This window comes from Danio rerio, chromosome 3 (assembly GCF_052040795.2).
Source record: "Danio rerio strain M-AB ecotype USA chromosome 3, GRCz13ab, whole genome shotgun sequence".
Classification (NCBI taxonomy): Eukaryota; Metazoa; Chordata; class Actinopteri; order Cypriniformes; family Danionidae; genus Danio; species Danio rerio.
The window spans coordinates 1,330,615-1,356,235 of NC_141023.1; the positions used below are offsets into that span (position 1 = coordinate 1,330,615).

The 25,621-nt window shown below is 40.6% G+C and overlaps 1 protein-coding gene across 2 annotated transcripts; it reads right to left on the reverse strand.

Annotated features, from left to right (window-relative positions):
- Window positions 1-847: 847 nt before the first annotated feature.
- On the reverse strand, window positions 848-24,722 carry LOC137490252 (uncharacterized). Of its 2 annotated transcripts, XM_087243625.1 has the most exons (5): window positions 24,587-24,722; window positions 21,821-21,974; window positions 12,939-14,455; window positions 1,861-2,352; window positions 848-1,664 (listed from the first exon to the last, which is right to left on the reverse strand). In XM_087243625.1, exons 2-3 carry the CDS (start codon window positions 21,873-21,875, stop codon window positions 12,996-12,998), a joined length of 1,515 nt encoding a protein of 504 aa, XP_087099751.1. In that variant the 5' UTR covers window positions 21,876-21,974; window positions 24,587-24,722; the 3' UTR covers window positions 848-1,664; window positions 1,861-2,352; window positions 12,939-12,995. The 2 variants fall into 2 exon arrangements, with proteins under 2 accessions (XP_087099751.1, XP_087099750.1); XM_087243624.1 differs by having other exon boundaries at window positions 848-2,352.
- Window positions 24,723-25,621: the final 899 nt, after the last annotated feature.

The following is a 25,621-nucleotide window of genomic DNA, read 5'->3' on the forward strand; positions in this document are numbered from 1 at the left end:
TACTCAGAGTTTAGCTAAAGTATTTGGATTAATTGTTTAGAGTGCTTGGTTTTGAACTGTGGGAGGAAACCGGAGGACCTGGGGAAAACCCACACGACCACAGGGAGAACGAGCAAACTCCGCACAGAAATGCCGTCTGGGTTGGAAAGCAATTAAACCAGGGGCATTCTTGCTGTGAGGCAACAGCGCTAATCTCTGGCCACCGTGACGCCTGTTTGAAAGGAGGGAAAGTAGGGTTGGGTGGGGGGGGTTTCTTTAAGACGAAGATATTGAGATGAATAAAGTCTGGTTATTTATAGTGAGTTAAGGATCGTCTGATAGGATAATCGGTTATTAGCTAAAGTTGGAACAGCTGTGAACAATCATAAGCACGTGATCCTCTCGAAATGTGTTTATAAATAAACTTCACTTAGTAAACGAAGTCACAATCACACGGACACACTCAAAACTGGCGTGAAATTAATCCTAGAGTGAGAGAGACGCACAAGACGCGTTCATATAAATGAATGTTAGAACACTGAATAATGACTGCTAATTTCAGCTCTGAGTTATCTGAACATTCGTTACAGCTGATATCGAAATCTAAACTCATTTCTAGCAATTAAGGAGCTCTATATGTGGACATTGAAAACGCGTTAATATTGAAAAATGTAAATATGCTGATCAGCTAATGTTTGTGTGTTCTATAGCAGGGGTGCCCAAACTCAATCCTGGAGGGCCGGAGTCCTGCTAAGTTTAGCTCCAACCCCAATCAGACACAGCTTGGCTAGCTAATCAAGCCTTTACTTTTCTTTACACTTTTAATAACTAACATGAAATATAAATGCACTGCAAATAAAATGACAGCTTTCCTCAAAACAAATTCAAGGATTTTATTGGTTGAAGTATCATCGGCAGGGCATATACAGGGAATGGCTAGTGCTGTGCATGCACTGTTCACATGAACACAGCTGCTGCGCTCGTGCATCCAGGTTCATTGTAAACAACTCAGTGTGCATCAGTTGCATCATCACCGTCTGATTATGTTTAAATAAAGAATTATATAGATAACATCTATGCCAAATATGTAAACGGACAAACATTTTAACAATAATACAACCGTTTAGCCAAATTAAACGCATGCATTGGCATGTTACAGCCCTAATGAGTATGATCACCTGAAAAACTTCATGAAGATTCAAACTGCAATGATTTTGGTTACTTACTTCAAGAGTTCACACTTAGATATTGTTTGACAACTGTTAGCAGGTCCGGGAGAGAACCCTGAGCTCGGAGATAGTTGAGCCCAGGGCTCCCACCAGGTCAATAGAGCATGCGAGAGGAGTACGAGATCAGGTGGTTCTCGAGAGCTCCCTGGTGGTAAAGGAGGAGGAAGGGGTGGATGGAGGGTTTCCTCAGAAAACGTAGATAAGGGAGTAGTTCCAGCTAGGCTACTTATAGTGAGTTTGGATTAATCTGATTGGCTAACTAATGAATGTAGATGAGTGGCCAGCTGCAGTCAATCACATCACGTGCTCCTCTCCAAATTAGTTTGTGAAACTTCACTTAGAGATGCACGCACACATATGCACAACCCTTGAATTCTCTGCTGATTCTGACTTTTTAACACTTGTTTTCAGACTTTAAACTATTTACAACAACCACTTAACTCAGGGGTGTCCAAGCTCGGTCCTGGAGGGCCGGTGCACTGCAGAGTTTAGCTCCAACTTGCCTCAACACACCTGCCAGGAAGTTTCTAGTTTATCTAGTAAGGGATTAATTAGCTGGTTCAGGTGTGTTTGATTAGGGTTGGAGCGAAACTCTCTAGGACACCGGCCCTTCAGGACTGAGTTTGGACACCCCTGACTTACTATTTCAAGCAATTGTTCTTCCCGCTGTAATATGTCTTCTCACACTCAAAGCACATATACTCTCTCACACCAGTGTGGATCTTCTGATGTCGTCTTAAATGTGACAGCTGTGCAAAACTCTTTCCACACTCAGAGCATGAATAAGGCTTCTCCTTTGTATGAGTTCTAAGATGGACTTTCAGCTCTGACACTCTCGAAAATGTTTTGCCGCATTGATCACATCTGTGGGTTTTCTCTCCAGTGTGGATCATCATGTGTTCATTAAGGGAGTCTGAAAGTCTGAAACTCGTCCCACACTGAGTGCATGTGAATGGTTTCTCTCCAGTGTGGATCATCATGTGTTGATTGAGACTCTTTTTGCTTGCCAGACTCTTCCCACACTGACTGCAGGTCAATCGATTCTTGTCTCTTTGCATTAAAGCATCTTCAGTCTGTAAATGAGGTGTTTTCCCAGCTTTTAGGAGTTCATCATCTTCACTCTCTTCACTCTCTTCAGTAAGATCTAAAATCAAAGTAAAAAAACATTCAGTTTTAGTACAACCCCAAATCAGAAAAAGTTGTGACAATCTGGAAAACATGTATACTAAAACATGTATACACGCATACTAAATAGGCAATTACAGATATCATAAATGGAGTTTTGCCTAGTCAAATATATATTTACAATACAGATATCTCTATCTCAGATGTCTCTTTGTCAAGTGTTTTTGGTGCAGGTTTATATTGCAGATATCTGTAATGTCATTCTGACTAGTCAAATTACAATGATCATTTATCAAAACACAGTTGTTGCTATCTTTAAATACATTTAGTCAGAACAAGGGATTACGCTAAACAGCTTGCCATATAAGAGCAAACCAACCGTGCTACATGCTTATTCCCTTTTCTCGTCTTATCTCCACCTCTCGGTATGAGGAAAGCAAGCAAGGAAATGATGCAAAACACAGATGATCAAGCTTAATAATTAAGTTTATCGCGGGATTCTTTAATATAAGAGATGTCGCAATTCGACCTGATGCTGAAATCTACACACAATACTGGAGCACAATTCCTCCTAGAGTGAGACGCACAAGATGGCACCAGACGTGCATTTATAAATGAATTTAGAACTCTGAGTAATTAAGTACAGGATGATTTATCTGGACATCTGTGACAGCTGATATTGAAAGCTAAACTCATCTTTAGCAATTAACGAGCTATATAAATGTAAACATTGAATAAGCTTTAATATTTAAATTGAAATCTGTTGATCAGTTGAAATAATTAAAATATAGCATATTTATATTCTGCTCCATAACAAGTAAACATGGTGAGAATCTTCAAACTCTGTTAAAGGGACTCACATTGCAGTGATCAAAACCAGTTTGAATCAGGCTTGGAAATCGACCTCACATTGCCTCAGTTATTTAGATCTGGCTCGACGGCTTGTACCAGGGGTCACCAAACTTGTTCCTGGAGGGCCGGTGTCCTGCAGATTTTAGCTCCAACCCTAATCAAACACACCTGAACAAGATAATCAAGCTCTTACTAGGTGTATTTGAAACACCCAGGCAGGTGTGTTGAGGCAAGTTGGAGCTAAACCCTGCAGGGACACCGGCCCTCCAGGACTGAGATTGGTGACCCCTGGCTTATACCATCATGATAACAGAGCGCCAATTGATTTGAGTATTTTGACCAATACTTTGGCTGCAGATGTTCGGGTAACGTCATCCAACTTGGTAAATGATTTAATCACCTAACAATGGGGCTCTCACAAGACTTTCAAATGACTCCCGGGTCATGCGTTAAGGCTGATTTCTACTTCTGCGTCAAACACCGGTGTATGCTACAGCACTGACACATAGCCCTTCGCCGTGGCCTTCGCTGATGTGCACCTCTCAAAAAATGTAACTACACATCGCAACGACGCATAGCGTAAGCTCTGTGATTGGTCGGCTTGGTAGCGCTGACAAGTCTGGGCGGGACCGAGAGCCGCGCGAATGGCGCAAACCCAATGGAGCGATTGTTTACAAGTGTGGAGTCCCGTGAAGGAGCTCCGGATGGAAAGTTTTGTTTTGTGTTTACCTCATAGTTAAAGTTGTTGCACGTCCGCCGGTTCCTGCCTCAAAATGAGCGAGTTTGAGCCACTTGTACATCCCGGAAGTGTTCAGGAAAAGCAAAACAGCAGCGAAGAAACTCGACACTGTGGAACATTTACACCTCACTGCCAACTAGCGTGTTAATGCAGACCAACAGAGACAGCGTGCAGAAGTATAAATGCACAGCTACGCGTGTTGCATGCGCTGTGGGTCACGCCGGTCACCTGACGCAGAAGTATAAACCAGGCTTTAGTCATATGGGACATCCTGCCAGATGTACAATTTCATAGAGACAAAGAGATCTCTGGTAATTAATGCATTCGAATGAAAGACAATCTCTGAAAATGTTAGAATAAGGCAGATGTATTTTTGAATAACATGCCATAGCTTTTCCCCATCCAACCAGGCTAATCAATGTGTTGTTTTAACTCTTATAGCAGATTAAATTGATCAGTATGTGTCTGGAATGTATGATGTCTGGTACTGAATGAAAGTTAGTGACGTTTGCAATACATTGGTGTAAATGAAATATTAGTAGTACAAACAGTATTCGTCTTGTAACATTTGACGTAAGATAGGTACAAACCTACAAGAGATTTACCACGTGAAATCAACAAGCAGTCTGTTAATGATTGACCCTTGCTATGATGGTACTGCCCTTCATGGCAACTGCTCATTGGAAGGCAGTGCCATGGGGATGGACCAAACCTGGTCATTTAAAAACACTCTGCATCAAGAAAACGTTGCTTTTTGCATTAGCTTGTTCACGCTCGCTGTTGCACTCGGCCCTCCTCTCGCCTGCCCGGACACCGCGCCGCCACACGATTGGGTCACCACATACTATTTATGCAATACGAAACCGCACGAAATTCCACAAAGTCCCTCAATCACGAGCAAGGGAATCCCAAAGACGTCATCGAATAATTCACCACCCAATCAGGAGCACGTGCTTCCCCAAGGCCAGCCTGGCGAGAGAAGCTTGACTTCAATAAATGCACAAATAACAAACAAACGTCGTCTCCTGCTGATCTGGTGCAGACTGATCTTACCGTACGTTCACACCGAAAGCGGCGAGAGCGTCAAAGTAGCCAGAAGTCAGTGAGATGCGCATGCGCAACGGACGGTGATGGCTGCTTAGTGAAACGCGCTCTGCTTCAGATGTCCTGTTCTTTTATAAATATTCCTACTGAGCTTTAAACTGAGGTTTTAAGTATTCGCTTTTGTTAAGAGACATCAGAGATGGCATCCAAACGAGAATTGCTACACTCGCCCTCCAAAAAACGACCTAAAGATGACGAACGCCTTCACGACGCCATTGCCGAGATGCTCGAACAACAACTGAGCGCTATAAAGCTAAGTATGTCTTCGATCGTTCGGGAGGAAATTTCAAAGATTTCTACACGTCTTAACTCCCTGGAAAATGATGTCAAAGCGGTCAGCGACAGACTGGATTATATGCAATCCACAGTGCGCGATATTAAAAAGGATTCGATTGCCAGCACGTCGCGTGTGGAGGAGCTACAGGAGAAGCTTTGGCTTTACGAAGACAAGGCCAGACAAAATAATCTAAGATTGGTGGGTTTACCTGAAGGCGCGGAAAGCAGCAATGCAATTCAGTTCCTGCAGAACCAGATTCCTAAGTGGCTGCCGGCCTTGCAAGGGAAGGTGATCGAGATTGAACGCGCACATCGCCTGTACGCGAACGAAGATTCCTCCAGAAAGAAAGCGCGCACTTTGATTTTCAAACTTCTCCGGTACAATGACAGGCAAGCGATTCTTAAGGAAGCCAGAAATTCTTCATCCCTAAATTACGAAGGAACCAAACTATGGTTCTTCCCCGATTACAGCAAGGGCACGTCTCAAAAAAGGAAAGTTATGTCAGAAAAAAGGAAACGTCTCCAACAGTTGGGCATTGAGTCTTTCTTGTTATACCCAGCAGTGGTGAAAGTGTTAAACGGCCGTGAGCAAATTCTCTTCAAAACACCCACAGATCTGGAGAAGTTCGTCTCATCGCTAAATGCTGACACTCCGATGGGAGAAAACCTGACGGCGCAATCAACTGACTAAATTTTGCCTCATATAAAGGGTGCTTACTACATATTTCAAGTAGGAATTTAAGTTGTATTACTGATATGGACATTTGATTAGGCGAGACACGGCTCCCTGGGTATAGCCGCGCAGCTCGAGCGCATGGCCTCGAATTTGTTTATTTTCCAGGCAGGTAAGAGAGACTGTATTCTCTCTCTACAGGCTGCCATTTATATTTTGTTTATTCTGTTTTTATTTAATTTAATTATTTCGTTGTTGTTAACAGGGTTTGCTTTTTCTTATTATATATTCAATTTGATGGTTCTCTGGGGTGACATTCTTGATTACATGTGTGCTATTTATGGGTTTAAAATGATCACTTTATCTGTTAAGTGTTTAATCTATGCGTTCTGTTATGAATGATATCAACGTGATATCGTGGAATGTCAATGGCTTGAATTCACCGGTAAAGAGAACAAAATGCCTGGATTATTTACATCGCAAGAGAGCCGATATAGCTCTCATACAAGAATCCCACTTCAGGGCCTCAGATGTTACTCGTTGTCAAAATAGACATTTTAAAATTATAGCCGCTTCATCTTACACTAGCGCTTCAAGAGGAGTGCTAATACTTCAAAATAGAAGATTCCCATTTATATTAGAGAAATCAGGGAGTGATGATCATGGGGGGATCACATATGTTTTGGGATCGTGGAATAGTTTAAAAATAGCTTTTGTTTCAGTCTATGCCCCAAATAAATTTGACACAGTTTTTTTTCCTTCGCTTACCAAGCTCCTTCTTAGCTTTGGTGACTACAATCTGGTAGTGGGTATGGATGCTAATGCAGTTGTTAATCCCTCTATTGATAAGTCTCTCTCCGCACCGTCCGCTGTACACAGTGACCAGTCTTCCCGGGCATTGAATGAGCTTATTCTGGATAATGACTTGTGTGATATCTGGAGGCTGCAGAATGAAAAATCTAGAGACTATACCTTTTATTCTTCCCGACACAAGACATTTACAAGAATAGATTATATTCTTATATCAAAATATTTAATTCAGAGTGTAAATAACATAGGTATTCTCCCCATGCTCATTTCAGACCATTCGGCAGTAATTTGTAATTTATCACCCCCTACAGGATTTCAAAGGACAAAAAGGTGGCGCTTTAACACAACTCTGCTACTGAAAGATGATTTTATTAAACAGTTACGAGATAAGCTGACCATGTTTCCTTCAGAAAACTCCAGTTCAGCAGTTAATCCGCAGATTTTATGGGAAACAACCAAGTGTTTTCTGAGAGGGAACTGTATATCATTTGCCTCCTATGAACATAGATCTAAAACTAAAGAATTAAATCATTTAGAAAAACAAATTAAAATAATAGAGAGAGACTTAAAGGAAACTTTTTCAGAACAGAAGAGCAGGATTTTAGGAAATTTAAAATCTGATTGCAAGGCAATTTTATTAAGAAAGGCAGAATTTTTGATTCATCGCACCAAACAAAATTATTATTTTAATGCAGAACGACCCACTAAATTATTAGCTTTAAGGCTGAAACATAATGAGGCAATGTCATCAATAACAGCCATTAAGGATAGTATGGGCACCCTGTATACTGCTCCGGACAAGGTGAATGCTACATTCAAGAACTTCTATGAGCATCTTTACAGTTCCGAGGTGGGGGTAGAGGATCAACAAACAATTGAATTTATATCAAAACTAAATCTCCCTTGCCTAAGTGATGAGCAACAGAAATTTTTAGACTCTCCAATTACATTAAGTGAAGTAAAAGAAGCTCTAGAGTCAATGAATAAAGGAAAGGCCCCGGGCCTAGATGGTCTACCCCCAGAGTTGTATTTGGTGATATGGGACTTGCTAGGACCACTCCTTCTAAATTCCTTAAATTTTGCAATAGATACAGGTTGTTTTCACAGAGATCAGAATACTGCCCTTATCTCACTGATTTTAAAAAAAGGGAAGGACCCCTTTAGCTGCTCTAGTTACAGGCCGATTTCACTAATCTGTACAGACACTAAGGTTTACGCAAAAGTTCTAGCCCGCCGTTTAGATCAAATTGCCGGTTCTATAATTTCCCATGACCAGACAGGCTTTCTTAAGGGTCGCTCTGCTATGGATAATGTCAGACGACTTTTAAATATCATGGACAAGTCCAAACTTACTGAGGATCAAAGTGCTATTCTCTCACTAGATGCAGAGAAAGCCTTTGACCGGGTCGAATGGACATATCTCTGGTCAGTTTTGAAGTGTCTGGGCTTTGGTCCAAAGTTTATACATATGGTACAAACTCTGTATCGTAATTCAGCTGCAAGGGTGTCAACAGGGTTGAGCTGCTCAAGTGCTTTTCTGCTGGGCAGAGGCACAAGACAGGGCTGCCCATTGTCACCATTGTTGTTTGCCCTTTCGTTAGAGCCTTTGGCCCAGGCAATTCGTCAGGATCATGTAATCGCCCCTATCATTATAGATAATTCTAAACATCACATCTCTCTGTTCGCTGATGATATTCTACTATATATGTCAGATACTTCTACCTCTATTATTCAATGTCTTAAAATATTTAATGATTTTAGAAAAGTGAGTGGGTATAAGATTAACTGGGAGAAATCTGTACTAATGCCACTGTCGGGGAGAAGTGATATCACGTCAGTGCCCGCTTCAATTCCAGTTAATAGCGCATTTACATATTTAGGAATTCAGATTCTTCCTTCACTTCAGGTGATGGTCAAACAAAACTATAGTTCCTTATTCAACAATATCAGACAGGACCTAGAGAGATGGGGCGCACTATTACTCTCTCTGCAAGGTAGGATTGCGATTATCAAAATGAATGTTCTACCTAGACTTCTATTTTTATTTACCATGATTCCTCTTTCTCCACATAAGACGTTTTTTAAAGAAATAAATTCCATTATAACTAAATTTATTTGGAACAACAAACGTCCTCGAATTAAACTTAAAACATTACAGAAAACACCTGCTAAAGGGGGGTTGGCAGTTCCTAACATTCAACTATATTTCTGGGCATGTCGACTGCGCAGTCTTAAGACTTGGTTGGAAGTAGATTCTGATATTGCTTGGCGTAACATTGAATCATCTGCTGTGCATCCACACCGACTACAAGATTTGTTATTTACGGGATTACCTAAGAAAATAAAAAAAATTGATAATAGAATAGTGGTTGACTCCCTTAAAATATGGTATGATGTTTGCAAATTTACTGGATGCACCAACAAATTTACAAAAGAATCTCCGATTTGGAACAATTATCATTTACAATCTGGGGGTAAGCCCTTTATATATAAGCTGTGGTCAGATCAAGGTATTTCTGTGTTGGGTGATATCTTCGACAACCAGGGCTTGAGGTCTTTCCAGGATTTGAAAGAAGGTTACAATCTCCCCGGACATTCCTACTTTCTGTATTTAAGGCTGAGAAGTGCAATGCGCGCTTATGGAGTTCCGTGGAACTGTAATTTGGACAATCATCCATTGCGGGACTGTGTGAATTTCTCTCAGTCACGTGGATCAATCTCATGCATTTACAACAAACTGCTTAATTATGACTCTGTTGCACTCCCCATCATCACAATATGGGAAAAGGAACTGTCCTCTTACCAACTGAACTGGGACTGGATATGGGAAAGTATCCAGGTGATGTCTAAGAATCCTGCCCATCAACTCATACACTATAAACTGATCCACAAGGCTTATGCAACTCCATATGTGCTTCACCGCATGAAACGGTTACCTACCCCTTTTTGTACACTGTGTAATTCAAACTCTGTGGGGACATATATGCATATGTTTTTTGAATGTCCACTTATCAGTACATTTTGGGATAAGGTATTTCAAATTACTTCAGAATTGTGTGAGATGTTCATTCCCAAATACCCTAATATCTGTTTATTGAATGATGATTATGATCTAAACCTAAACAATTCCCAACGCAGGATATTTCATACTGCACTAACTGCAGCCAAGAAAGTTATATTTAAAATATGGCATGAACCCTCATTTCCAGCGGATAAAATGTGGCTTATTGAACTAAAAAATATTGCACTGTTAGAACGTTCCACTGCAAGAATTAACAGAGCTAAACCCCATACAATCAAAGCATGGTCCGATTTTATTGAGAAAATTTCTTATATAATAACTAGTTAATTCTCACCCCAGAGTTTTTTTTTTTTTTTTTTTTTCTCTGTGTATTGTTATTCATTTATTGTTGTAATGTCTTTATTTTATTATTATTATTATTATTTGTAATTTCTTTATGTATTTTTATTTAATGCAAACCCTGGCTTGTATATAGTTGTTGCTAGCTATGTATGCTGGCTTTGTTCTGCAATAAATAAACAATCAAAAAAAAAAAAGTAGCCAGAAGTCATTCATTTTCAATGAGAGCCGGCGGCGAGGAGCAGCGCGGCGCGTCTTCGCCGGCGTGAGCGTCGAGGAGATTTGAAATGAAGTCAACTTTATGGTAATGAGCTATGACGCGGTTCGGCGGCAAGCAATCAGAATGAAGACGTCCACCGCTTGATAGCAGTTCAGAGAACACAGACCTGTGAACTTTGGTTCTGACCACAGTTGTTCCCAAGGGTTTGATTATTGTGGTCGCCGGATTTCCAATTATTTACAATGTTTTACTACAGGAACATTTTTTAAATAAGTTACTGGCGAGTTACTGATGTGCATTAATGTTATATACATTTATCTTTAAAAAGCGGGAATCTCACGCGATGTGACAGTACAAAACAGTACTGCTGCTTCAGGATATTTCAGACATATGGACACATATTGGATAAATAGAGCAAAGCCACACCACACGCAACTTGATCTTCCATTGTTGTATGAATTTGATAAGAAGTGCGCAACATTTTCACGCTAGAAACATGTTTTATGCAGGAATGTAACTGATATGCTGCAACGGCTCCTTTAAATACGAGATTATTGTAGCGAGTTTTGACGCTCTCGCCGCCGGAGCTGAAGGCAGACAGCGTTGTCGCCAGGGCGGCCAGAGCGACCTTGGACGTTCTCGCCGCTTTCAGTGTGAACGTACGGTTAAGCAGTTCAACATGAGCCAAATCTCTGCTTTTGCGGTTTCTCAGGTGTGATTCTAAGATCTAGTAGGAAGTACTACAATTAATTTGGGACTTTGTCAACTCATTTCACATCCTCTGAACTGCCTCTGGTGTGTGTGCACGCTTTTGTTTGTTTATTACGTAGTTAGTCTCATGTATCGTTGTGTAGCTCAATAAATCTGCTCTTATTTTGTAAGAACTGTGTTCGTGTTTATGTGATTCTAAGTCATTGCCTGGAGCTATAGATCTTGTTACCTTGCAAAAAGTTAACCCAATACTGTTATGTTATTATCGTTGGCCACAGGAATAATATAAACAAGATACGCGGGACAAAAGGTAGACAGAGTGTGAATCTTTCTATCTGATTCAGTCTGACTCAGTTGAGTCGAATCAATGATTTGAATCTTCAAGATATCCGGGTTCATTGAAACGAATTAATAAATCACTAATCGATCTTAAAACGTAGGTTAGTCCCCTACACCAGAGGTGTCAAACTCAGTTCCTGGATGGTCACAACCCTGCACAGTTAGGTCCAACCCTGCTCCAACACACTTACCTGTAGGTTTAAAGCCAGCCTGAAGGACATAATTAGCTTGATCAGGTGTGTTTAATTAGGATTGAAACTAAACTGTGCAGAGCTGAGGCCCTCCAGGAACTGAGTTTGAGACCTGTGCCCTACACTGTTGATAAACTTTGTTGATAAATGAAACAAATACTCAGGACAAGTGGAATGACTTTAAACCACAAACCAGTTTATCTCGGATGTAAATCAAAAAATGGACATTGTGTGAAAAATTATAATGCGCAAACGTAGAAAGTAATTACAGAATAAGAAACAACGAGGACACGAACTGAAAGATGATCAGCGTGAATCACGAATGGAAATGAGTTTAGAGTTACATTGTTCCATAGATATATACACTAGATGTCGCCTGGCCTATTGTTGTCTATTGGACGGAATGCGTCAATAGCGCCGCCATCTTGCTACAGGGAAGCGCTCCTTTCAAATAAATGCGGGACCAAGGTACAGTGGAGGACTGTGGCCATGCAAAGCCAGAGATATACACATATACACATATATCTGTGATCGGGAGTTTTCCTGGATGTTAGTATGTAATTTTTTTTTCTAATTACGAAAATACTAATTTTACATCACTTTTCTACATTGATGGATCAGTGACCGCACGGGCATTCCTGACAAAAAGCTTGTGTTTGTGTGTACAGAAATGTACTATTCACCCTCCCTGTTAAATTTGATCTAATCATGTCCTGAAACACAGCTCCTCTCCTGCTTTCACTGCTCATACTGACGGAGGGAGCGATTCCTTTGTGAACGACTCTTTCACTAACGTTAGCCGACAATAATACAAGTTTCTGGCAGCGCAGCATCTCGTTGTCATATTTCTTTTGCATTGTTTGCTGATTTTATTCAACAAAACTAGCATAAGCCGAGTGTTTAGTGTGAGTTGGAGCTGCTTTGCCGTATGGTGAATGCAGTAAGTGACTGTTATCCTCAATAACGCTACCTGATTAGCACAAAGTTCAGAACATACAAAAACAGAAAAAAACTGAATCTTACCTATGAAATGTTCTGCCTTTGTGCTTTGTTTTCTTTGTTTGCTCGTTACTACACCCGTAGACAGCGCTAAAGTCCCGCATCTTCACGTAATAACACTGTCTTGTCTAGTGCGGTTGAATGACACTTGTCCTAGAAGCACTGTACCAATGTGGCGGCGCTATTGACGCATGCTCAGGGTCCCTATGCCATATCTAGTGTATATATCTATGACATTGTTCAAAACTGAATTCAGAGTTTCTCTAATAGCAAACAACATCAGTTTTCCTGCTCATATTGTAATGTTGTGTGTGATTATGGTGTTTTCACCTTCACTCCTGATTCAAAACAGCCTCACACACCAGAGAATGCTCTTCTGCACTGATGTCATGTGTGCTGCTTTTCTCCAGTGTGGACTTTCAGGTGTTTCTTAAGCTGCACCGAGTGTGTGAATCTCTCCAGACACTGATCACATGAGTACGGTTTCTCTCCTGTGTGAAGTCTCTCATGTGTTTTCAGATGTTCTAACCGACCGAATCTCTTATCGCAGTGTGAACACTTGTACGGTTTCTCTCCAGTGTGGGTCCTCTGGTGCTGTTTCAGATGTTCGGCTTTAATAAAAGTCTTCCCACACTCGAAGCACACATACTCTTTTACACCAGTGTGGATCTTCTGATGTAGTTTTAAATAGGGCTGATGTGCAAAACTCTTTCCACACTCAGAGCATGAGTAAGGCTTCTCCTTTGTATGAGTTATTAGATGACGTTTCAGGTCTGAAGGCCTCAAGAATGTTTTGCCGCATTGATCACATCTGTGGGTTTTCTCTCCAGTGTGGATCAGCATGTGAATACTAAAGGAGGACGAGAGTCTGAAACTCTTCCCACACTCAGTGCATGTGAATGGTTTCTCTCCAGTGTGGATCCTCATGTGTTCATTGAGGTGTGTTAAGTGTCTGAAACTCCTCCCACACTGAGCGCATTTGAATGGTTTCTCCCCAGTGTGAATCCTCTGGTGCTGGTTCTTGGTTCCTAACTGATTGAATCTCCTTTCACAGTATGAACACTTGTACGGTTTCTCTCCAGTGTGAGTCCTCTCGTGTGTTTTCAGATCTGCTAACTGACTGAAACTCTTATCACAGTGTGAACACTTGTATGGTTTCTCCCCAGTGTGAGTCCTCTCATGCTTTTTCAGAATTTCTAGCCAACTGAATCTCTTGTCGCAGTGTGAACACTTGTACGGTTTCTCTCCAGTGTGGGTCCTCTGGTGCCGTTTTAATTCTATAACTGTAATGAAAGTCTTCACACACTCAAAGCACACATACTCTTTTACACCAGTGTGGATCTTCTGATGTCGTCTTAAATGTGGTTGCTTTGTAAAACTCTTTCCACACTCAGAGCATGAATAAGGCTTCTCCTTTGTATGAACTCTCAAATGGAGTTTCAGTCCTGACGCCCTCAAAAATGTTTTCTCACATTGATCACATCTGTGGGTTTTCTCTCCAGTGTGGATCATCATGTGATCATTAAGGGATGATGAACGCCTGAAACTCTTCCCACACCGAGTACATGTAAACGGTTTCTCTCCAGTGTGGATCCTCATGTGTTCATTAAAGGAGAATGAGTGTCTGAAACTCGTCCCACACTGAGTGCATGTGAATGGTTTCTCTCCAGTGTGGATCATCATGTGTTCATTAAGGCTCTTTTTGCTTGCCAGACTCTTCCCACACTGACTGCAGGTCAATTGATTCTTGTCTCTTTGCATTAAAGCATCTTCAGTCTGTAAATGAGGTGTTTTCTCAGCTTTTAGGAGTTCATCATCTTCACTCTCCTCACTCTCTTCAGTAAGATCTAAAATTAAAGGTAAAGAGGTTCAGTTTTTAGTGCAACCCCAAATCAGAAAACGTTGGGACAGTCTGGAAAACACAATTTATTGTATTTCATTGCAGACAATAGGAACACAAAATATTGCATGTTTTGTTTGGTCAACTTCATTTCATTTGTAAATATACATCCTTTCCTGTCATTCAGACCTGCAACACAGTCCAAATAATTGGAAAATAAATTGGTGAGATAATGACGTGATGTCAACAGGTGATTGTAATTATGACTTGGTACAAAAGCAGCATCCAAAACAGGTCTAGTTCTTTAGGAGCAAAGATGGGCAGAGGATCGAAAATGATTGAAATGTTTAAAAACAATGTTCCTCAAACAAATAAAGCAAGACATTTGGAAATGTCACCTTCAACAGTGCACAACATCATTAAAAGATTCAAGGAGTCTGGAGAAATTTCAGTGCGTAAAGGACAAGAGCGCAAGCCTAAACTGAACAACCGTGATCACCGATCCTTCAGGTGGCGCTGCATCAAGAATCCTCATTCATCTATAAGCGTTCTAACCACATGGGCTCAGGACTACTTTTGTCAAGTACCACAATACAGTTACATCCACAAATGGCAGATAAAACTGAACTGTGCCAAAAGGAATTTCTATGTTAACAGTGTCCAGAATCCCTGTTGACTTCTCAAGGCTCAGAGGTGTCTGGGATGGACCATCACACAGTGGAAACGTTTACGATGGTAAGATGAATCAGTATTTCAGGTATTTTTGGGGGAAAATAGACTCCATGATGCCAAAGAATGAAAAGGAATAGACAGACATAATAGTGCGATCTGTGGGACGCAGCACAGTGCTCATTCAGTAAAGGCACAGCTAAACAGATGTGTTTTCAGTCTTGATTTGAATGTGCCTAATGTTGGGGCACATCTGATCATTTCTGGAAGCTGATTCCAGCAGCAGGGGGCGCTGTTAGTAGCTGAAAGCTGATTCACCCTGCTCTGACTGAACTCTTAGAACTTCTAGTTTATTTGATCTTAAAGATCTGAGTGATCTGTTGGGTTTGTATTCAGTCAGCATATCTGTAATGTATTGAGCTCCTAGGCCATTTAGTGATTTATAGACCAGTAATAATACTTTAAACTCTATTCTGAATGTAACGGAGCCAGTGTAGAGACCTGAGGACCGGTGTGATGTGCTCTGATTTTCTGCTTCTGTCACTCAGTGCCACAAACTGATTATCATTTACAACTGTATTACCTGTTACTCGCAACATACGCAGGTTCTGTTCACTACAGTAGACGCACGCGCCCTCTCTGTGATAACAGCTCACGGTCAGCAGCTCGTCATGTGTGATTTCTCGGCCTCGAAAACATCATTATATGAAGATGGATTATACCTTATAAATACATTATGTGACTCATTCAACATCATTTGGAGGTGTCAATGTCACTGAGCAACGTGTGTGAAACAATGAAAAGACTCGTGCAGCCGCCTTTTCTTCTCTCCTGAACTTGAAAAAATGATTGGCAGAATCGTAGAAATGCTGGATTAAGATCGCAATCTTTTAACGATTATTAGTGCAGCTCTAATATCCACGAGAGTGAAAGTAAGGAATGAGGAGGCTTGGCTCTCATTCTGGCGCTGCAGATGCTCTGTTTAACTGTTTTCTCTCTAGGGAAGCGTTTAGTTTTCCACTAACAAAGTCGCCATGTAAATAGCAAATGTGCTATAGCGTGACGCAGCTGACTCTTAAAGGGAATGGGAGATGAGACTCTGATTGGTTTATTCTCAGAACACACCTATAACTCATTAAGAAAGTAAGCTCAACCCTTTTAGATCATGCGCCACGGTGCAAAGCGGATTTTTCCATCATTAAAATAGCAAAAGTGGATTTCAACACGCCCGTAATGCGTCTGCACCTGCGCTTTGGACTTTGCCCCTGGATTGTCAAAATAGAGCTACAAGACCAACAAGAGTTCATAAAAATGTGCAGTATGGTCAGTGCAAACATCCACAGCACCAATCTAATCTGTGTTTGTATCAAAGTAGATAATGGCTGCGTCAATGGTCCCAAACTAAAACATTATTAATTTTATAATAATATTGTACATATTATCTTTAAGATGTCAACTATTAACACATGAACCCAATATTAAACTTTTTGTGTGGTCATTGGAGTAAACGCGTTGATGTCAATAAGAGTGATTGGACGATGCTGTGCATTTAGCTATACATCTACATAGAGGTTTCACAAAACTGTACTGAAAAGTACTGTAAAGTAAAATACTACAAAAGAAATACTGGTTACATCAAAAGCTCTGATTCAATGCTTTCTCAAACATATTGCTGGGGTGCAGGACAGAACAGTCTATTCTGTCAAAATCTATAAGTGAAGGGAGACAGAGATACAAGGACTCGGGTATAACACAAGCCCCGTTTACACTGCCAGTTAAATGTGACCCAATTCCGATGTTTTGCTCATATGTGACACAGTTCGCATCTGTTCTATGGCCGTGTAAACACGAAAAAAAGCACGCATTGGGATATTCTGAGATGGGTTTCAGGCCTCCTTCATATGTGGAAATAAATCAGATGTAGATCGGATATGTGACAATGCGACTGTCATGTAAACAGGCAGATCAGATTTGAGGTGTTCCGTTCTGTACATCATTAAACTTGCGACAATACGCTTATTTCACGCGGCCGCCATTTTAAAGAACCAAAGCGAGGCTGCGGTGGGAAGAAACCCGGAAGTATAGGACCAGCACTGTAAACATTGCAGTAACATGCTGTGGACTACAAACCTCCAGCTGTTGACGAGATTTCAAAATGCAGAAATGGTGTAAACATCACCTCAATATCATTCAATAAGTTTATTTTAAACAATTAAAAGCAATTTAGCATCAAACAAGATCACAATCTCAGTGATGCGCTTAAGTGTCCTCCTAGGCTTCAGTTCAGGGCACTGTGAGGACGCTTTCCTACTTCAGTCTATGTAACCCGGTGAGTGATAATCACTGCAGTCCTCTGCAGCACACCCTCGTGTTGTCTGTAATAGTGTTGTCCTGGTACTAAAGTTTTAAACCCGGCTATTTCCCGCTAATATGGAAGCGCCGCTGAGCGCGGATGACTCGACTGATCTTCACGGCTTCGTGCTTCAGTCTCCGTGTATCTGTGTTTGGTTTGCGCTCAGTTTACCGCTCTTCACCCAGTGCAAACACAGATACACGGACTGGAGCGCGAAGCAGCCGTCAAGATCAGTCGAGTCATCAAGCAGATCGCTCGCCTCGTCTGTGTTTGTGCTCGGTATACAGCGGTGGGTGAACTGATGACCTTCTCGGCCAATCACAATCATTTCTGTTGAACACGTGAACACAATGGCAAATCAGCGCTGTTTCAGGAAAGCCATCAGCATTGCCTTAAATGTTAGCGTGAAATTGTCGGTTTTTCTTTTAATTCAGTATCGTGACGAGTCTAATATAGTGAAAGAGTCAGTTTATTAACTCGAGTTTGATGAATAGCATCTAAAACAGGTGTTTGGGAAAGAAAATGTTAGCTAACTAGTGCCATTTCCCTTAACTTAGCTGAAAATCAGCTCTGATATCCCTTTTTACATTCACCATTCATTCAGAACGGACGTTCGGGTCACTCGGAAGGCGGAGAAATGATAAAATTGTGTCACTTTTTCTTCGCTGATAAGATATACAGCCAGTTACACAACATTCCTATGTAACTCCCAATGATACTTCCGGGTTTCTTCCCACCGCAGCCTCGATTTCGCTTTTGAAAATGGCGGCCGCGTGAAATCAGTCAATGTGGTGCTTCTCGACGGTCTAATAACAGAAGGAAGAGTCAAAGTCATTTTAAAGTTGGGCAAACTTGTTGTAACGTTTGCTTTTTGTCGCTATTAACACACGCACTGTGGGCTACGCATAGAATACCTTTATTCTCTCCAACAGCAGTGCGCACACAGGCAAAGGCTACATCTTCAACTACACGCACACACACATCAGGGCCATACCATTACATAAACGTAGGGGTAAATCTGGACTGATCCATTCACTGCTTACACTACACTTCACATATTTCGCAGAGTTAAAAACAAGACAGTTTCTTCCATCGTGGCTAGTCCCAGATAGCAGTTAGTAATCGGCCCAAGCTCCGACACGACATCGGCGAGTGTTATCCGGGCCGAGTATGGCCCACAGCTCGCTCACGCACATCCCTTTGTGATAATTCCTGTTAACCATATCTGGCAAGAGTCTGTGTGTAGAGTCTGGGCCGCTTCTGGCAAGGACTCGGCTTGTTTTACTGATGACAACCGATTAATATCTTATTTTATCTAGTAATTTGTTAGCTTTACGTTTAATGACAATAGAGAAAATATCCACGACAGCAACAAAATAATAAGAATATTCATGTGGATGGTCGCAATGTTTAGACGCAAACAGAACAATATTATTCCTTAATGGATTATACATATCATCATGGCACAGATGCTAGATTCCGCCTTTATGCATGCGCGACATCGTAAATTGTATGGCAAGTGTAAACGCATGAACTGGATATGGGTCACAATTAAAACGAGTAAACAGACAGGCAAACAAATCAGATATAGACAACAAATCTGAATTGGGTATCAAGGCCTGACAGTGTAAACGAGGCCTTAGTCTCTTGATAGAAATTCAAACTTGAACCATGATTTTCATATAACAGGCAAAAGACAGACAAAGCATTAAAAGGCCATGAAAGCCCCTCGTTTCAGCAGGGTGTTTTCACACCTCTACTTTGGAAAAAGTCAGAAAAGTGGGCGTGTCCAGCTCTGTTTAGGGGGGAGTGTCGGAGGAACTAAAGTGGGAGGGTGTGGGAGTGTCTATTTGGGCACGCGCGAGTTTCAGTCAAAATACACAGGAGAAAGTGATGGTGTTTAACCTACATGGACATCTGTAGTCAAATTATTTGCCAAATTATTAAATGTTGGACTTTAACTGCAGTTTGGCTCTTTCATTCAGAGAATTCATTCATGTCTCTCGCCACAAACAAGATATTTGATTCGAGGAACTGCTCTAAGCGTGTATTTTTCATGCAATGTTTGATACCGCACGGCGAATGAGAGAAAAAAAAAATGCATTTTCCGGAAACTTAGATGCACACGGCAGGTAGTGTCAGAAAGCCGCGTGTGTTATTCCGGTCACTAAATGCGGTGCTAGCATGTTTACACTCGGCGCAATAGTTAACTTAATTCGATACGAACAAACTGAATAAACAAAGAGCACTGGTCACTCACTTACCAAATCTGTAGAGACAGGACAATCACCAGCAACTAGAGCCGCGTCTTTATTAAGAGGAGACTACAAGCGAATCCAGATCTCAGCGTTTGCAGATGAGAACAGCTCTCAGGTAAACAATAATCCTCCTTAGACACGTAAGTTATTGTTGTCGAGCGTCGCGTACACTGTTAATCCACACGTGAGTCCAGCTGCGCTCTCACAGAGAGAAAATGAAAACAAAACTGAACTGCAGCAAACTATAAAAGCAACACTTCACGCTTGTTTTGCCAACACAACGTGGCGTCTCTGCCGTGTAAACACTGTGACAGTAATGAATATTAATGAAGTTGCACAATAGAGCGCGCTGATTGGTTTGAACCAAGCCTTACTCATGCATTAATGCAGCACACTGTAAGACGTAATAAGACACACTCTGGCACAGACGTCCAGTCTGCACGCTGGAATACACGCTATTATCTCATGACCGTGACGCAGCTTCAAAAATTCGTTTCAAACCAGAAGTACGAATTTACTTGAAATAACGCAAAAACAACCAATTTACACTTTTTAGTGAAATATAGGTGTCCTAATAGTGTTTTTAGCAGTGTGGGACACATATGCCACTGTCAACAGCTCAAACACATGTGTTCTGGTGTTTCGTGACCCTTTAAAGCAGGGGTCACCAACATGGTAGCCCACCAGGTTCACATGAGTTGCCCGCGAGCCTGTTCTAAAAATAGCTCACCATAGCACCACATACGAGTAAGCTGCATCTAATATTTCTATAGGTATTCTTTTTAAATCGCACTTGCATTGGTGTAAATTTGAAAATTAATTTAAGTTATATATTTAAAAAAAAACTTTAAAAACAATTTCAGACAAATGAAGTGTTGCATATTGATATTTATCTAACTTGTTAAATCATTGTCGACAACTATTGTGAGAAATCATTAACATGATCAGTGTCTTCACATAGATTAATAATATGAATTATTAATAATAACATATATATCCAACCTGTATATAATGTTGATAGTACATCCATCTGTAAATATCACCATAGTTTTCTATAACTGCACTTTATAACTTATTCCTGTATCCTGCACTTGCTGCTATTGCACTGCTGGTTAGACCTAAACTGCATTTCGTTGCATTGTACTTGTACATGTGTAATGACAATAAAGTTGAATCTAATCTAATCTAAAAATATAATCAAAAGTAAATTAAGAAAAATGTGTTATTTAATAACTGGTAGCCCTTAACACTAATCGGTACCCAAGAAGTAGCTCTCAGTATCCAAAAGGTTGGTGACCCCTGCATTAAAGACTTCCGTAATGTAGTTGTGTTCAGGAAATTGAATGTGTTCAGTGCTTCACACAGGGTTGAAACTTGCAGATAAATTTATCAAAATGTACATAAGTTGATACCCAACAATGCTTTACTGATCTTTAATGCGTTTACTGAACTTTTTATGAAATGTGTTGCAAAACCTAAAATTGATATACAGTTGAAGTCAGAAATTTGAATTTTTTTTTGTCTTTTTTTAAACATTTCCCAAATTATGTTAATAATTCTGACTTCAACTGTACACGATTATTTAAAATAAAGCAATAAAATGATGAGGAACAGATTAAATCATGTTTGCTGTATTGTCTGCAATGAAACACAAGTCAAAGTAAATGTAGAAACGGCTTCTTTCTCTCTTTATCTGTGTTCCCCATACTGTCCCACTTGATCTGATTTGGGGTCGTCAGTCATCAACAATCAGAGCAAAATGTGAAGTGAAAAGACTCCATTTGTAGACATTTCTTTTGTAGGTCTGCAGCATAAATGAAGATCCAGCACTTTTACATGTCCCATTTAAACAAACTTATAGATGTCAAATAAATGAGCTCAGATCAAATTTACTTGGGCCTTATGATCATAAATGTGTAATAAAGATGAAAATAAAAGACAGCTGAGTGTCCATCTCTGTTTCCCCCTGAGAATAGAAAGTGAATTTACACTTCTCCTTTTATTGAAACTCTTGAACTCTTTTGCCTATAGTGCAGACGATACATCAGATGAAGTGTTCAAAGCTTTTTCTGAATCAGGAATAAACACAAACCTGTTTGTTCTTCAGTGTCTTCATCTGTAATTCTGCAGGGTTCTGGATCACTCATCTTCCCACTGTCCTTCAATAAACTCAGATTTGACTTCTGTCTGAAGGTCTGATGCTCGTCCTCACTTGTAGACTGATGGGAATATTCCAGTATTTATAGCTGAAATGAAGGAGGAGGAGCTTCACTAACAGAGAAACAGATCTGCCAAGACTAATGTAGTGTAGCGTGTGCAAAACAAAGCCAGCGGCCTATTGATGTCTAATAAACCAATAGAAAACACAAGAGATGAGCACATTCCACATCTACATTATAGAGATGAGCATGAGCACTTAAAGCACTTCTGCAGACTAATGAATGTGTCCAGGATCCAAACATCAGTCTACATTTACACAGAAACCACAGCTTTCATGTGCTGCACATAATCACACTCCATGAGTTTAGCTAGCAGCATGGGTGGAGCAGGTGTGTGTAAGACTAGCCTCCCCTTGGCCTGAGACCACGGAGATAGCAGCTGAGAAAAATAATGCATTGAAAATATGTAACGGGTGTAAGGCGGAATATGAATGTAATGTTGATGATTAACAGAACACTTTAGCTATTGTAAGTTTGTCAATCATGTTTAAAGTCCCCCTCCGCTCAAAAATGGAACGGTCCAACTCCACACATTGCACTGATGAGCGCTGTTTATTACTGGAGTTCACAGCAGCTCTGAAAACAGAACCAAAGCTGCTGGCCAGTGGACTATTCTGATTTGCTGGTTAAGGACATGAGTAATAAAACAGCAAAGGAGTATGACGAGAGAGGTATAATAATATATTACACTGGTTTAACTTGTTTTGAGCATTAAATGAAATTGGTATTTTCACTGTTACGTAGTCCAGCCTATAGTGGAGTAATCATGTTTAGGCGATAGTTTGGAGTTTTACATAGTTCGGTTTTCGATTGGCCTCATGAAAAAGACAATGATTTTTGGATTCACTGGGTCAGCACATACATAGAGGCAAGGTGGCTGTCTAGGGTGGCAGAATAGGGAGGGCTTCGTCCACGACCCCACCCCCACCTCTAGGGCGTACTCACACTATGCTATCTGTACCGTGCCCAGGCCCGTTTCCCGGATCGTTAGAGAAGTGTGAGTGCGCTGAATCGGGCTCAGGCACAGTTCACTTGGCCGGCCCGGGCCCAGTTGGAAGAGGTGGGCCTGAGCGTGGTTCACTTGGGCTTTGGCGCGGTACGCTTGTGTGTGAGTGCAAAACGTGCCAAAGCCCGAAACTGAAAGTGAGACGTGACTTTAAGGGGCTGTTTCATATGGATTTATTAATCATTCTTACTGTTCAGTGAACGCAAACTGCTGTAGATTATTAAAGACACAAACCCCTCACCGCACGACAGCTGCACCTTCAGCAGACCTCCTTATTAATACAGCAGGAAGGCTTTATGATTGTTTATGAGCGCCAAAAGTGGTGGATCTGTCCGGCGACATATCTGACTGCGTGTCACTGCATCCCATATGACTTAAACGTTATAACTAAAGAAATCTCCACTGTGCTGAGTGAAAGTGCTTCTATACTGAACAGCGCAGCATCGATGACGTAAGCGTGCCTAGGCCCCAATGTAATGTGTGTGCGGGCCGTAGGGGGAGACGGGAGGGGGTTTGGCCCGGTTCGAGGCAACTGTACATAGTGTGAGTACGGCCTTATTTGCGACAGCGGTCCATAGTTTGGGGTCAGTGTAAATTTTAAATGCTTAAAATAAGTTTCTCCTGCTCACCAAAGCTGCATTTATTTAATCAAAAATACAGTACACATTGTAAAATTGTGAAATGTTATTACACTATAAAATAACTGTTTAACAGTAGTTTATTATTTAATAATTTATACCAGTGATTTAAATGAATTTTCAGCTTTATTTCTTCTGTCTTCAGTCACACAATCCTTCAGAAATCACTCTAGTATTAATTATTATTGTTATTAATATTGTTAATAAGACAATTTAATAATGGCAATAGTAATAAAAGCAACAATGAGTAATAATTTCATTTGAAACTGCATACAGTAATTAATAAATAAATATCTGATAAATAAGTGTTAAACATTTAAATAGTTAATAAACGCCGCCTTGATGAACAGAATAATTCATACATTTTTAAAATAAAATTAATAACAATAAATAATAAATAAACTGAGCCTAAACTTTTGAGTAGTGTAGATCAGTGGGTGATCTTAATAAAATGTTTAATGTGCGTGTTTGTTGATAGGTGGTGCTTTTGTTAAAGCCTCTTCTTGGTCGGTCGCAAATCTTTGTAAAAGCATTACATGACATACATCAGCCTTACCCTGGAGTTTGTTCAGCCTCCGCCTATGGCTAGCAGTTAGCGCCTGTGTGAGCTTGTGTTGGGGTAAAGTTGCTTTTATATTGGCACTTTCAGACGCTCTTCTTAATAAAATCATTACAGAAAAGTTTTATTTGCACATTCTGATTAGCCAAATCATGCTAGCAGCCTACAACTGTCAAAGTACAGCATTAAAGAAATAAAGCTAGTGTTGTTTATGTGTCTTACAGGCGATTTGAGAGCGAATATTGAAAGTAAACAATATGAGGCCGTTAAAATGAGCTGTGTGAATGTAAAAGCAGCTTCAGCTCAATGTGTGCTGTTTCTCTGGCCTCTAACACAGTATACAGAATAATAATGAGTGCATGTAGAGCTCACACAGGAAATAAACAGCATTATTAAACATGTTATAACTCTTGTAACATTAGTCAGCTTCACTCACGCTCAGTCTCCAGTAGTTTGCTCTCAATTCCTCTTCCTCAAGTTGATATAAAGCGGGAATCTTCCTCTCTACAGCAGTGTTATCCACGATCTCTCTGTGTGCGAGTCTTGATTCACCCTGCGCTCTCTTCTTCTTCTTTGGATTTTAATGGCGGTTGTAACTGACCTTGTTGGTGCATCACCGCCACTCACTGGTTGTGTTTGGATTTATATTGTCTGTATTATTTTGCTAATTTAATGGCATCATTATAACTTGCTAGGTGTCCATATAAACAGACAATGAACCCACTAATATAGAACATTTCCATAGCAGTTTATCAGAAAATACTAATAAAATTGACACTGATTTTAGAAATTCATGTGATAAAGATTTAAATACAGTAGAAGTAATAGATTTCCCTACAGAAAAATCCAGCTTAAACCAGCCTAGGCTGGTTGGCTGGTTTTAGCTGGTCGACCAGGCTGGTTTCAGAGGGGTTTTGGTCATTTCCAGGCTGCTTTCCAGCCTGGTCTTAGCTGGTCAGGCTGGGAGATGACCAGCTAAAACCAGCTTGACCAGCCTAGCCAAGCTGGGAGTCCAGCCAAAACCAGCTATGTCCAGCTTAAACCAGGCTGGTCAAGCTGGTTTTAGCTGGATTTAGCTGGTCATTTTCCAGCCTGACCAGCTGAGACCATGCTGGAAATGACTGGAAAGCAGCCTGGAAATGGCCAAAACCCCTCTAAAACCAGCCTGGTCGACCAGCTAAAACCAGCCTAGGCTGATTTAAGCTAAATTTTTCAGCAGGGGTATTAATAGTCTTAAAGAAAATAAATCTCCTGGAAGTGATGGGTTGACGAGGGAATTTTCTAAAACTTTCGATAATACACTGAAAAAAGTGTTGCATGCTGAACTGTTGCCAACAATTTATTTGCGTTGAATTTAAGCAAACAAATTAAGTTTAATAATGTTTAACTTAATTTGTTTGTTTAATATCAACACAAATACATTGTTTACAACCACTTAACGTAAAAAAATGGGTAAATCCAAGGAATCATC

Coding starts and splice junctions, on each gene's coding strand:
- LOC137490252 (XM_087243625.1), bottom strand. CDS start 21,875: ATGAGTGATCCAGAACCCTGCAGAATTACAGATGAAGACACTGAAGAA. Junction 14,456..21,820: donor AGACACTGAAGAACAAACAG/GTTTGTGTTTAT, acceptor CTTTAATTTTAG/ATCTTACTGAAGAGAGTGAG.